This window comes from Hyperolius riggenbachi, chromosome 9 (assembly GCF_040937935.1).
Source record: "Hyperolius riggenbachi isolate aHypRig1 chromosome 9, aHypRig1.pri, whole genome shotgun sequence".
Classification (NCBI taxonomy): Eukaryota; Metazoa; Chordata; class Amphibia; order Anura; family Hyperoliidae; genus Hyperolius; species Hyperolius riggenbachi.
This window is the reverse complement of record NC_090654.1, coordinates 62576645-62589009: the sequence shown is the minus strand read 5'-3', so window position 1 is coordinate 62589009 and position 12365 is coordinate 62576645. Positions and strand designations below refer to the sequence as shown.

The following is a 12365-nucleotide window of genomic DNA, read 5'->3' as shown; positions in this document are numbered from 1 at the left end:
GGTTAAAAACAGCTGTTCATCCATAGAGAACCACAATACGGCTGGGAAACTTTAAAGGGAACCTGAACTGAAAATAAAAAAAAAGTCAAAATAAACATACACAGGTCATACTTACCTCCCATGCAGTCTACTCCTAAATCGCTTTCTCCTCTCCTGTGTCCTGTTTATCCACTGTAATCGATGGAATTCTCTGTCCTCCATTTTGAAAATGGCCATTACCCCATAACAGCTTCCTTGTCAGCACACTGTTAAACTGTAATATTGCCCCCTTGAGCCATAGGGAAACATGGACATTACCTTGCACATTCAGTTGTAACTGACAACAGCTGGTATATAACTGACAGCAACTGGTATATTTCAGTTCTGACAAAATCTTGTCAGAACTGGAGGGGATCACTGTAAGAAGAAAATGGTGAGCTTCTGAGAGGAACTGACAGTGAGGTTAGTATGTAATATTCATTTGCAGCTACATCATGTGTTTATTTTAAATATTTTTACTCAGTTCAGGTTCCCTTTAAAACACAGGGAGTGTTTCCTTCTTAGCATTTATACAAGATCAGCTGTAAAATGTATAAGCCATAGGCTTTCTATACACCAGTGGTTCTGGATGTAAGCCTGGCTTCAGAGGCATTAAGAGATAATTTGCATATTCAGCAGTGGTGCATTGTGGGAAGATACTTACCTATAGACACGGAAGGCGCTGGAACCTATAGAGCCCTACCGGTCCTCACTTATACTCCTCTTCGTTCCAACGCTGTCACTCCCATTTAACTTGCAGCCTCCGAAAGCACTTGAGCCCCCGTGTGCTTCCCGAAGACAGGCGGCTCTGTATTGAGCACAAGAGAGTGCGCACGTAACCATGCTCACACATGCACAGTATGGAGCCACCCATCTCTGGAAGCACTCAGGGACAGGAGTGCTTCTGAAGCCTCCCGAGGGCTCACATATGTGTATTCAACCAACTACCAACTGGTCAAGTACACACAACGTGGGTGACAACGTTGGGCAGAGGACAAGGAAGGTTCTATAGGATCCAGAGGTAAGTATCTGACTTTTTTCTGCCTTTACACTTACTTGGAAGTTGAATTATCGCAAAAAATACCTTGTTTTAAAGTTGACCTGAACTCTTGCACAGGACACAATGAAAATAGAACAGAAATGCACCCCGTGCATATTTAACTACTTGCCGACCTGGGCGCGCATCTCCTGCTTGGAAGGCAAAGTTACGCTCTGCCTTCAGTCTCCCAGCAGCGATCACCGCTGAGACTGTTAGAGCTGCAATCTGCAGCAGCGCTGTACTGGGGACATCCGTGTGACATGGCTGTCTCCTCCATAGGCTGGGGAGTGATCGGCTGTCATAGGCTGAAGCCTATGACAGCCCATCACGCTAATTGGCTGGTGGGGGGGAGGGAGGGGGAATAACAAAATAAATAAAAAAAAAATAGTAAAGGTTAATAAAACAATAATAAAGAAAATATTTATAAAAACAACTGGGGGGGGGGGGGGGCATCAGACCCCACCAACAGAGAGCTCTGTTGGTGGGGAGAAAAGGGGGGAGGAATCACTGGTGTGCTGTGTTGTGCGGCCCTGCAGCTTGGCCTTAAGCTGCAGTGGCCCAATTAACAAAAAATGGCCTGGTCACTAGGGGGGGGTTTAACACCGCGGTCTTCAAGAGGTTAAAGAGTTTAGCCTGTGTAATTCCCCCTTATTTGCGTCTAATCATTAGTTGTAATTTGATCTCCCCCTGTGTCACATGACTGCCTATGGCACATAAGCCCATTTGAAAGTACAGGCTATAAACAACATGCCTGCCTCCATGAATCAGGAAGTAGAAACTGCAGATTTATTTTAGGATTTGTATCCACTGTAACACAGACATGTTTTTTGTTTCAAGGTTATCATGATGTTGTGTATCTTTTAGAACAGAGAGGGCGTTCAGAGTTCAATTCCACTTTAAGAAGGCACTCTACACCGACCATTGATTTTTTTTGTAGGAGGGCTTTTTGGTCTCTTTTAGTCCCCTATACTTTCCTTGTGGTTCTGGGTCACCCTGAGCTGCTTGGGCATTCTGTTGTACCGACCCAAGCCCCTATCCCAGAGCCATATATTGATATTCCCTGCCATGTACTGATGAGGACCAACAGTCCGAAACAAGCTGTTTGCATGTGGGGTTGGTATGGTTCTGTAAAATGTATAAGCTATAGGCTTGCTATACACCAGTGGTTCTGGATGCTAGCCTCGCTTCAGGGGTGTAAAGAGATAATTTGCATATTCAGGAGTGATGCATTGTGGGTAGCCACGGTTACTCATTTAAAAGCTGAATTATCGCAAATACCTTCTGTTTTAAAGAAACCCTGTAATGAAGAAAACCTCCCCCGGGGGGGGGGGGGGGGGGGGGGGTGGTACTCACATTGAGTGGGGGAAGCCTCCAGATCCTATTGAGGCTTTCCCCCGTCCTCCTGTGTCCCACAGCGGCGGAGATAAAGCTCCCCAAACAGCAGGGATGTAAGTATTTACCTTCCCGGCTCGACCCCAGGCACAGTATCAGCTCTCCGCTCGGAGATAGGCGGAAATAGCTGATCGTCTCCTGCGCACTAGAGCGGACCCGACGGAGATCGGCTATTTTCGCCTAGCTCCGTGCGGAGCACCGCAACAGCGCCCCCGCTGGAGCCAGGAAAGGTAAATAAATCAGCGCTTGTCGAGGTTGCCGGGCACTTTTGGGAGCCAGTGCTGGACGGCCTGCAGCTACAGGGGAGTGGGAAGCCTCATTGGGACCCTGAGGCTTCCCCCTCCCGAGGCGAGTACCCCCAGGGGAACTTTTTTTGGTTACAGGTTCTCTTTAAGAAGGCATATTACACCGAGCTTGCAGAATAGAGATAGCAATCATCCAATGTACAACCGCATCAGCTCTAATCCCTCTCCAGTCATCTCTCACCCTCATTGCACCCACCATACAATATCAACCCCCTTCACCCACACCCCTCACCTCTTGAATCATGCCGATGAATTCAGAAAATGCCCAATTAAGCTGGTTGAGGGCGCTGTTCAGAAAGCTGGAGGCCAGTTCGGGGTCCCCTTGCAGTAGGTGTGCCATGTGCCCCTGCAGGAGAGTGGATGGACAAGGCTCTGCAAAGTATAAGAAGCAGTTATACACACACATCAGTACATGCTGCACCCAGATCCTCCACTGTCACTCACTCTGCAGGCTGGGCAGGTTGGCATCCTCTGGTTTGGTTTTCAGCAAGTGTGGCAGCCTGGTGTACCGGTAACCAAATCCACAGCCCTGGCAAAGCAAGAAGAGAAAAGTGTATACAATATTGATAGTGTTGGAACATGGGCTACCCCCTTCAATGTGAATTATCTGTATTAAGAGCCATGGCTGAAGCCTTGACCCAAAAAGATAACAGAGAACGCTCAGAGATCGCACACAGGTTGAAAAATGCAAAAAATTTACATGCAAATCCTACCCAGCCATATGAGATCAAAGTGTCAGGAATATTAGGTCTTTATAAAAAAGTTGTCCTTGTTTTTAGTCTCAAGTAGCTGTAAAAAAAATGTATCTAGTACAGTATATACGGTAACTCATGTTACTGTTTTCTTCTATTATTTGTAGTGTGTATTTAATAGTCCTAGCCATAGCTAGAGAAAGAAAATATATCTAGTGTGCTTGTGACCTCAACAGTTTTGTCTTTTTGGTATAAAATTCTATAACCATTGACCTACTTGAAGGAAACTGAAAAAAAAAAAAAAACATTTTTACATATCTGAGGCTTCCTCTAGCCGCTTTCAAGCCCTTCACTCCCTCACTGTCCTTCCTGGGCCGCCTCGAACCTCCGCTAGCTGGCCTATTGAGTCCTTCAGTCGGGGCATACTGAGTATACGCGGTCCACCCCAGACTACTGCTCAGGCGCACAATGCTCCCGGCAATGGGAGCACGATGGGGGCGAGTGTGCAGCCAGACTAAGCCAGCAGAGGATCGAGTAGTAACAACCGACCACTAAGATTCCACCAGGGACGGATCAAGACCCCCCCTCCCTAGATCCGTCCCTGGATTCCACGTGTTTGAGAACCTACAACGAAACCCAGATGTGATAATCCATCACCTGTAACAAACTAAACTGCTCACCAGATTCACTGGCTGACCGACCACAGACCAGCAGATATTGTTTGTTAGGTGGCAGTATTCCTAAGCAGGCAAGCCTCCTGCGTAGCCTTCAGCCTTTAAATCTACAAATTGGAGATAAAATCATGCGCATTGTATATTAAAAGTCCCGGGTTGTTTTCAGCGTCCTGCATCCACCATCAATCAAGCTCCGCCCTATGCATTTTTCGTCCCACAGGACTCATCAGGGGCTTGCGTGTGGGTACAGTTGCAGGTTCTCATACATGTGGAATCTTGGTGGTCGAGTGTTACTGCCTTGTAAGGACATACTACAACAAAAGTGTCTGTTTTTACTTTTTTGAGGAATGCTGATGAAGATTTAATGATTCCAGAGGAGACAATTGTATTGGATACTGAGCGTGCTTTGCTGGTCTGTCATCATGAGGATTTTACTTGAACTAATTTGATTTGAGCGCCAAAAACACCATACTGCACTTTTATTATAGATAATATAGGATCCATCAACATGTCGATTTGTATGTTGTAGAGAACAGTCCAATTTGGTCTCTAGTGCGAAGCTAGCCTTATGGTGCACCGCCATCATTTTCCCACACTCACCCTCCACAGCCGCACCAGGATCCAGTTCGTCTGGGCCCAGGGTCTTTGCTCATAAGGTGCCAGCAAGCTCTTCATCATGCTGATCTGCCTGGAAGAAAGATGGGACTGGTCAGCCGCTAGCAGGGGTGGACTTAATATACAAGGTATTCGCTATACTAGCAAGCTACAGCCCTAACAAGGACCACAGATAAAGCAAGTTCATGTGAAACAAGGCTGGCTTCCCTCAGCAAGAAATGTCCTCATGCGTCTCACGGAGATGATCTGTGCATCTTCACCAACTGCCCAGCATGCCTGGTATTCCAGACTTGTCTAAAGGCCTGCATATTGTGGAACTACAAGTTCTTAATTGATGCTTATGTGCAATAGCCTCTCTCCTCTATCCTCAATAACTACAGTAGTGTTGATGTATGTGCATGACTCACTGCTCCTCAGGAATCCTCTCCACAGCCCGCAGGGAATGGGGGTAACAGACGTAGCTGGCCAGCGCTTGCATCAGAGAGTCCTTGATGTCTGCAGAAGGGAAACAGAGGGGAGGTGTTAGATTGTGATGTGATGGGAGAATCTCTGCAGGGAGTATAGAAGACAGGGCTGCTATCTTCATCTTCAGTATATCCCAGTGAATGAGAAGAGGAAAAAAGTAACACTAAAAAATTCATGCTTACATCAGAAGAGGAAGCCCTCCAGAGGCTTCCCCAATGTCCAGGAACCCCTCCGCTGCAGGACGCGCTCCCCACTGTGCATTAGCAAGGCCACATGGGCAGCTGCACAGAGCTGTTAATGCATTGACAAAAAAGCCATGCACAAGTGGCTAAGCGCTTCTGTGCAGGCACAGCCCTCCATGTGTGTTTGCAGTGCCGCCATGCTTGTTCACGAAGGGGAGTGCAGCCACGAGCAATAATCAACAATAATGTCAGATTTTTCAAACAGGGTCCCATTGCAGGAACGGAGGGGCTTTGGAAGGCCTCTGGACCAGCCAGAGGCTTCCCTTTACTGAAGTATGTTACTTTTTTTTCTTTAATGGACTTCAGGCCCCCTTTAAGGAACACTCATATCAATAGGTATTAGCAGTAACCAAATCATTTATGCTCTGACTAGTACGTAGCACAGTACAAGATGACTCACCGGTCCCAACGATTCGTGGATCAGCAAAGTGCTTAGCAAGTATGGCAGCCAGACGCGTCAGTGTCTCCTCATAACCTAAAGACAAAAATAAAATGCATGAACCTGCATCTCAGATCTACCATTATAGTAGCTGCAGCAGAGCATCTCTCAGTCATCCTCTCTCCTCCTCAGCACAGGATTCTAAGCTGTGTGTCTATACAAAGGTGAGTCATCTCAGACAATCCCTTTGTTGGCTGCCAACTACCCAAAGGAACCAGTTGAAACTCCTAAACCTGTCATACGCAACTCTACATAAGCTGTCCCATCCATACATCTCCAGGTACCATTCCTCCCGGAACCTTCACTTCCCCATGGGTCTCTTTTCCTTCTCACTCCCACATCCAAAGCTTCTCACTAGTGTCATCTCTTCTTTGGCATTTTATACCATAGCCAATCCAAGCCAGGAAACATTCAAACTTGCCCTTAAAAACCCACCGTTTCAGATAAACTTATAATTTGTTACAGCTAGCATTGGAGTCTCACAGTCTCATCCGCTAACCCTTTCGTCTCATCCCTACTGTCTCCAACCTGCTACCCCTCTAGATTGTAAGCTCACGTGGGCAGGGTTCTCTCTCTAGGGTTTCCGGTTTCTGTTTAACTTCAGCAAAATGAACATGTACCAGTATTGGTAATGTTTTAACCAATTAGCTGCTTAAAATAAGACTCGTCATGCTGTAAATTCTATAGAATGCTTTGATGTTTCTCTGCCCAGCAGAAGATATAGAAACTGAGAGAGCCCTAGGTGGGCTCAACAAATGAAAAAAGTAAGCTACCTGATCCGCAGGGCTGAGCGAATCAGGTAACCGCCAAAAATGCCGCTCCCCGACGCTCCCTTGGTCCACAATGGCACACTTTCACTTTTGTGACGTATAGGTCACAACACTGCACTGAGAGACTGTGTGTCTCTCATAGCGTGCAGGGAGGCGGGGGAGTGGCAGGAGGCAGGGGTGCCTCTAGCCATTTTGTCACTCCAGGTGAGAAAACCTGTGGCGCCCCCCCTCCCCCCCCTGAAAATAATCGTAATACGGCAGCGTTTCACCAGAATATACACGTATTGTGGAAGCGTTTCACCAGAAAATATTCGTATTGCAGCAGCGTTTCACCAAAAAATAATCCTAATGCAGCAATGTTTCACCAAAAAATAATCATAATGCGGCAGTGTTTCACCAGCAATTACACTTATTGCAGCAGTGTTTCACCAGAAAAATACACAAAGGCTGCAGCGTTTCACCAGAAAATACACAATGCGGGCAGCGTTTCACCAGAAAATACACATAGGCAGGGCTCCACTTTCATGAGGCACAAAGGGGGACAGAAGGAGGCTCAGGGGGACTGAATAAGGCACACAGGTAACATAGGGAGGCACAGGGGGACAGAAGGAAGCCCAAGGGTTAGAAGAAGTCACAAAGGAGGACAGAAGGAGGCACAAGAGAACAGAAGGAGGCACACGGGGACACAAGGAGGCAAAATTGGCAACAAAAGGAACCGCAATGGGGGCAGAATGAGACACAAAGGAGGACAGAAGGAGGCACAGGAGGACAGAAGGAGGCACAGGAGGACAGAAGGGGGTACACAGAGGGGCAACGGGTGGTTCAGGGGGAAAGAAGAAGGCATGAGGGCCAGAAGGAGGCACAAAAAAGGACAGAAGGAGGCACAGGGGACTGAAGGAGGGACACAGGGACAGAAGGAGGCACAAAGGGGGACAGATTTAGGCACAAGGGGAGACAAAAGGAGGCACAGGAGGAAAGAAGGAGACACAAAGGAGGCAGAAGGAGGCACGATGAGGGACAGAAAAAAAACTCAATGGGAGGCACAGGGAGACAGTAGGAGGCACAAAGGGGAACAGAAGGATGCACAAAGGGGGACAGAATGAGGCACAAAAGGGTGACAGAAAAAGGCAGAGGGGGATGTAAGGAGACACAGGGAGACAGAAGGAGGCAGAGGGGGACAGAAGAAGGCACAAAGGGGCACAGAAGGAGGCACAGGGGGACAGAGGAAGGCGCAGGGGGCAGAGGTAGCACATGGGGACTGAAGAGGCACATGGAGACAGAATGAGGCACAAAGGGAGACAGAAGGAGGCACTGTGGGACTGAAGGAGGCAGAGTGGGACCGAAGGAGGAACAGGGGGGCAGAGGTAGCACCGGGGGAAAAAGAAAGGTACAAGGAGACATAAGGAGGGACGGGAGGGGGCAGAAGGAGGCAGATGTGGCACAGGGGGACTGAAGGAGGCACATGAAGACAGAAGGAGGCACAAAGGGAGACAGGAGGCATAAAGGGAGACAAAAGGACAAACAGGGGATCAGACATGGCACAAGGGACTGAAAGAGGCACAAGGAGACAGAAGGAGACACAAAAGGGACAGAAGGAGGCACAAAGGGGTGAAAAAGGATGTACAAGGCACATAAGGACACAATGGCAGCTCCCTGCAACTTACGCTAAGCAGATGCAGCATAAGCAAGTAATAGAACACCCGTGGGGGTGGGGCTTAGACAGGGGGCATGGCTTCAGTCAGGGGGCGTGGCCTAATCCAGCAGCATGGCACCGCCAGGACCAATGGCACTCTAGGCAATGGCCTGTACTGCCTATGCCTAGAGGCTCCCCTGGCCGGAGGCATGGCCAAAGAGAGAGAGAGAGAGAGAGAGAGAGAGAGAGAGAGAGAGGTGCCCAATGGCAGCTCAGAAAACCCTGTAGGAATGCCCCTGGCGGGCGTTTTGTACAGGGAATTCCTCTCCCCTGTGTTTACCTTTGAGTTAGCGACAAATATAGTTGCTAATCTCGGGGGCTATAGCGTGGCGGTGGGGGGTGGGCAGAGAGCGGTGGTTGGGGGACACAGAGGCACGTCATGAGGCTCTGTGTCCCATCTGCCCTCCGAAGATCCAGCTCGGGTTCTCTTGAAAGCAGAAGTTATCTATTATTGTCTCACACTGCCCCCTAGTGACAAGTAGCCATAAATATACAATACAGCTGTACTACCGGTATTTAGAAGCAAACAAATGTGACAAATAAGAAAGAAATAATGTGCTAAAATAAATTGGCCTGGGGGACTTACAAACCTCTAAATAAATTGGCTGCTAAAAGGTTAAACAAACAATCACATGTAGCAATTTTCCATTGCAGTCACAGTGGAGAGGTCATTGAACAAATCTGGCAGCTCCAGCCATAGGACATCTGACCGACAGGCACAGATAGGTATGGAAAGGTGGGAAAGAAGGTTTATAGCAGAATACAGAAAGACCCTACAACCAAATCTCTACAGCAGCAGATCACTCACTGTTTTGTCTCATCATCCCTCTAGTTTGCGGATGAATGTTAGAATGCAATCTTCAATCGGGAAACAAAATGTATTAAATTTTAATCTATCAATCTGCTGGTTCTTCTACCAGTAAGCAGCGTAGTATGACCGTGCATCCTTTGTTCTCGCCTTCCATCAATATTCAAAATCCACTGACATGTCATTGTATCGTATCCCCTTGAATATATACCAGCCAATGCCCTAAATTGTCCATCTTTCTATTTTGTCCATAGCGAGTTTAACAAGTTCTAAATATTTCAGTGCGTCTCATTTATCACTCGCAATCCAACACTTCAACCCTAAAATTCCGTCTCCTAACAAAAGCAACCATAAAAAGTCATTCAGAGATAAAACTTTTAGTCATTGCATAATTGTGTTCCTTTCATATAGTTTATAGAGCATTCCTCAAGCCAAATACTTTTTTTATTTTTGTTGTAATACCCTAATTCCCAATAAACTAAATAAGCCTTGCTCACAGCTCCTCCAGAGCCTAGGCACTCAGACTCATGTAGCAAGGGCTTATGGGAGCTCAGTCTGGACAGGAGGAGGAGGTGGTGTTACTGGCCAGAGATTTCAGAGGCAAAGGGGAGTGAAGATTTCACAGGCTGAGGGGTGGAGATGCAGAGCAGCTTGCCTGTGTGTAATGACCACAAGCAGAACATAGTTGCTCTCATTGTATCACAGGAATAAATGATCATATACCGTTGAAGCTGTTTGCAGCTAGATTTGGTGGGCAAACCATCTAAACTTTAGTTAAGATATATAGACAAGTTACTTGTTAGTTAGTTTTTTATTTCGGATCCACTTTAAAGGACACCTGAATTGAGAGGGATATGGGGGCTGCCAAATTGTATCGCTTTTAAACAATACCAGTTGCCTGGATGTTCCCCTAATCCTGTGTCTCTTATACTTTTAGCCATAATCCACAAACAAGCATGCAGATTAGGTGCTCCAACTCAAGTCTGACTGGATTAGCTTGTTTCAGGGTTGTAACTCAGTCACTACTGCTGCCAAAAGATCAACATGACAGGCAATTGGTACTGTTTAAAAGGAAATAAATATGGCAGCCTCCATATCATGGTCATCTTGCGTTCACTTGAAGTCAGACTTTGATTAGCTGCATGCTTGTTTCAGTTGTGTGATTTAGACACTACTGTAGCCAAAAAGATCAGCAGGTCTGCCAGGCAACTGGTATTGTTTAAAAGGAAATACATTTGGCCGCCTCCACATGCCCAAGGTGTTCTATAACGTTTACACTCAGTTATGCAGAGGACCTACAATCTCACAACACACCAAAATACTTATTCATTGGAGGTCAGAATCAGGGCTGTGGAGTCGGTACAAAAATTATCCGACTCCAACTCTTCAGCTTATGAAACCACCGACTCCAGCTCCGACTCCTCAGTTTATGAAACCACCGACTCCAGTTCCGACTCCAGGTACCTAAAGTGGCTCAGACTCCGACTCCTTAGTCTAATACTTACCAGGGCCGTGGACTCCTCAGTATATGAAACCAGTGATGGGCTTCCGACTAGTTACATATTTGTAACTACTCGGATTTAAAATGCAAATGATCCAGCTGTGACCACGGGAGATGGGGGGGGGGGGGGTTTACTCACCCAGAAAACCGCAGTATCCTATGCGGTCCATTCACGTCACACGTAAAGTGCTGACTGCATGTAACGTCATTACCGCGCGTCCTCCTTCTGGCCGGAAGCGCAGTAGTGAGTCATGACTCCAACTACAGCAACCCAAAATGTATCCGACTCCACAGTCCTGGTCAGAATCAGATGATATTTTGCATAGCTTCTCTGCCGGCTGTGGACTGGATAAACAGGACTAGTCCACCCCATCAGAAGCACTACAATCTCTGTACAGTACACTTGTACAGTATAGCTGGATTATTCTAGAGTATCAGGTGTTGTTGACACTGCCATACCTGGAAGGTCCTCCATGCTGCTCACAGGACTGAAGTAGTTTTTAAGGGCGTTGTAGCTATTCATTGCCACATTAAGGTAGTACTCCGGCATAAAGGCAAAGAGTGATCCAGTGCGATCGGCATGCTCTACACTACGCAGGCAGACTTGTAGCATCCAGTATATGTCCTGCATCTTCTCCTATGGGTGGACACAAACAGAACAAAATCATTGGAAGGATCAGCGCCAGAAATGTCTTGATCTTTTTATTATACAAGTACTAATACATACAGTTGATATGTAGCTTGAAAAACATCACCAATACTGATAGATGTTCATTTGATAAATTTGTGCAGAAAAAGGAAACAAAAGGTAGATGTCCCTGCCCTTGCGAGCTTACAATCTAGAGAGAGAGTAGTGGGGTGGAGACACTGGAGGAGTAGACAAAGGGGTTAACAGATGAGGTTGTGAGCTTTAAAAATTCTAGCTATAGAAAAATATAAGCTTGTCTGAAAAGGTGTAGTGTACAGAGCAGTCACGTCACTAACTTACAATATAATCTCAGCCATAATCAAAGTCTTATTATGGTCCTTACTAAAAGGCTAATATTGAAAGTAAACAATTAAAGAGAGCCCGAGGTGGGTTTAAAAAAAAAAAAAAAAAAAAAAAAAAAAAAAAAAAAAAAAAGAGGCTACCTGATCTGCGGGTCTGAGCAGATCAGGTAGCTGCAAAAAGCGCTGCTCCCGTGGGCCGCAATGGCCCACTTTCGCATTTGTGACCGCAGGATCACGACGCTGCAATGAGAAACAGTGCGTCTCTCATAGCATTTTGCAAAAAGGGTGTGTGCGTCAATCACCAAGTGAACCCTTATATACCAGGCTTAGCAGATGAGGCCTAATTAGCTTATTCATGAGGCATAGCTGAAGCAAATTTGCATTCGCTTTCGCATGCTAGGATATGCAGGGTTTTGCCAACTAACTCACCGCAAAATGTTTGCCCTGCGGGGGATTAGTTTGCGCAGCATTCAGCACTTACTCAGGATCGCCACGTGGAGGCCCCCCAGGATCCCAGGAAAAGGGGGGCCAACAGAGCACTCCCAAGCACCCTCACTGCTCAGAGAACCTGTAGCCGCCCCCCAGCCACAAGACAAATCTTGTTGCTAAACTTGGGGGGCTACAGCGCGGCAGTGGGGGGGGGGGGGGGCAGAGAAAGGCGGTTGGGGGACAAAGAGCCCTGTCAGTAGGCAGAGAGCATGGCTCTGTATCCCATCTGCCCC

At 47.0% G+C, this 12365-nt stretch overlaps 1 protein-coding gene across 3 annotated transcripts in view; it reads right to left on the bottom strand.

The window, feature by feature from the left end:
- The window catches only part of RNF123 (ring finger protein 123), a 119116-nt gene that overhangs the window by 49950 nt on the left and 56801 nt on the right, over positions 1-12365 (bottom strand). For all 3 annotated transcript variants that reach the window (XM_068252920.1, XM_068252921.1, XM_068252922.1), the window contains exons 27-32: positions 11113-11290; positions 5843-5917; positions 5143-5230; positions 4721-4808; positions 3199-3283; positions 2987-3126 (exon numbers count right to left, since the gene is read on the bottom strand). In XM_068252920.1, the coding sequence (XP_068109021.1) occupies positions 2987-3126; positions 3199-3283; positions 4721-4808; positions 5143-5230; positions 5843-5917; positions 11113-11290 (654 nt within the window). The remainder of the gene's footprint in view (positions 1-2986; positions 3127-3198; positions 3284-4720; positions 4809-5142; positions 5231-5842; positions 5918-11112; positions 11291-12365) is intronic.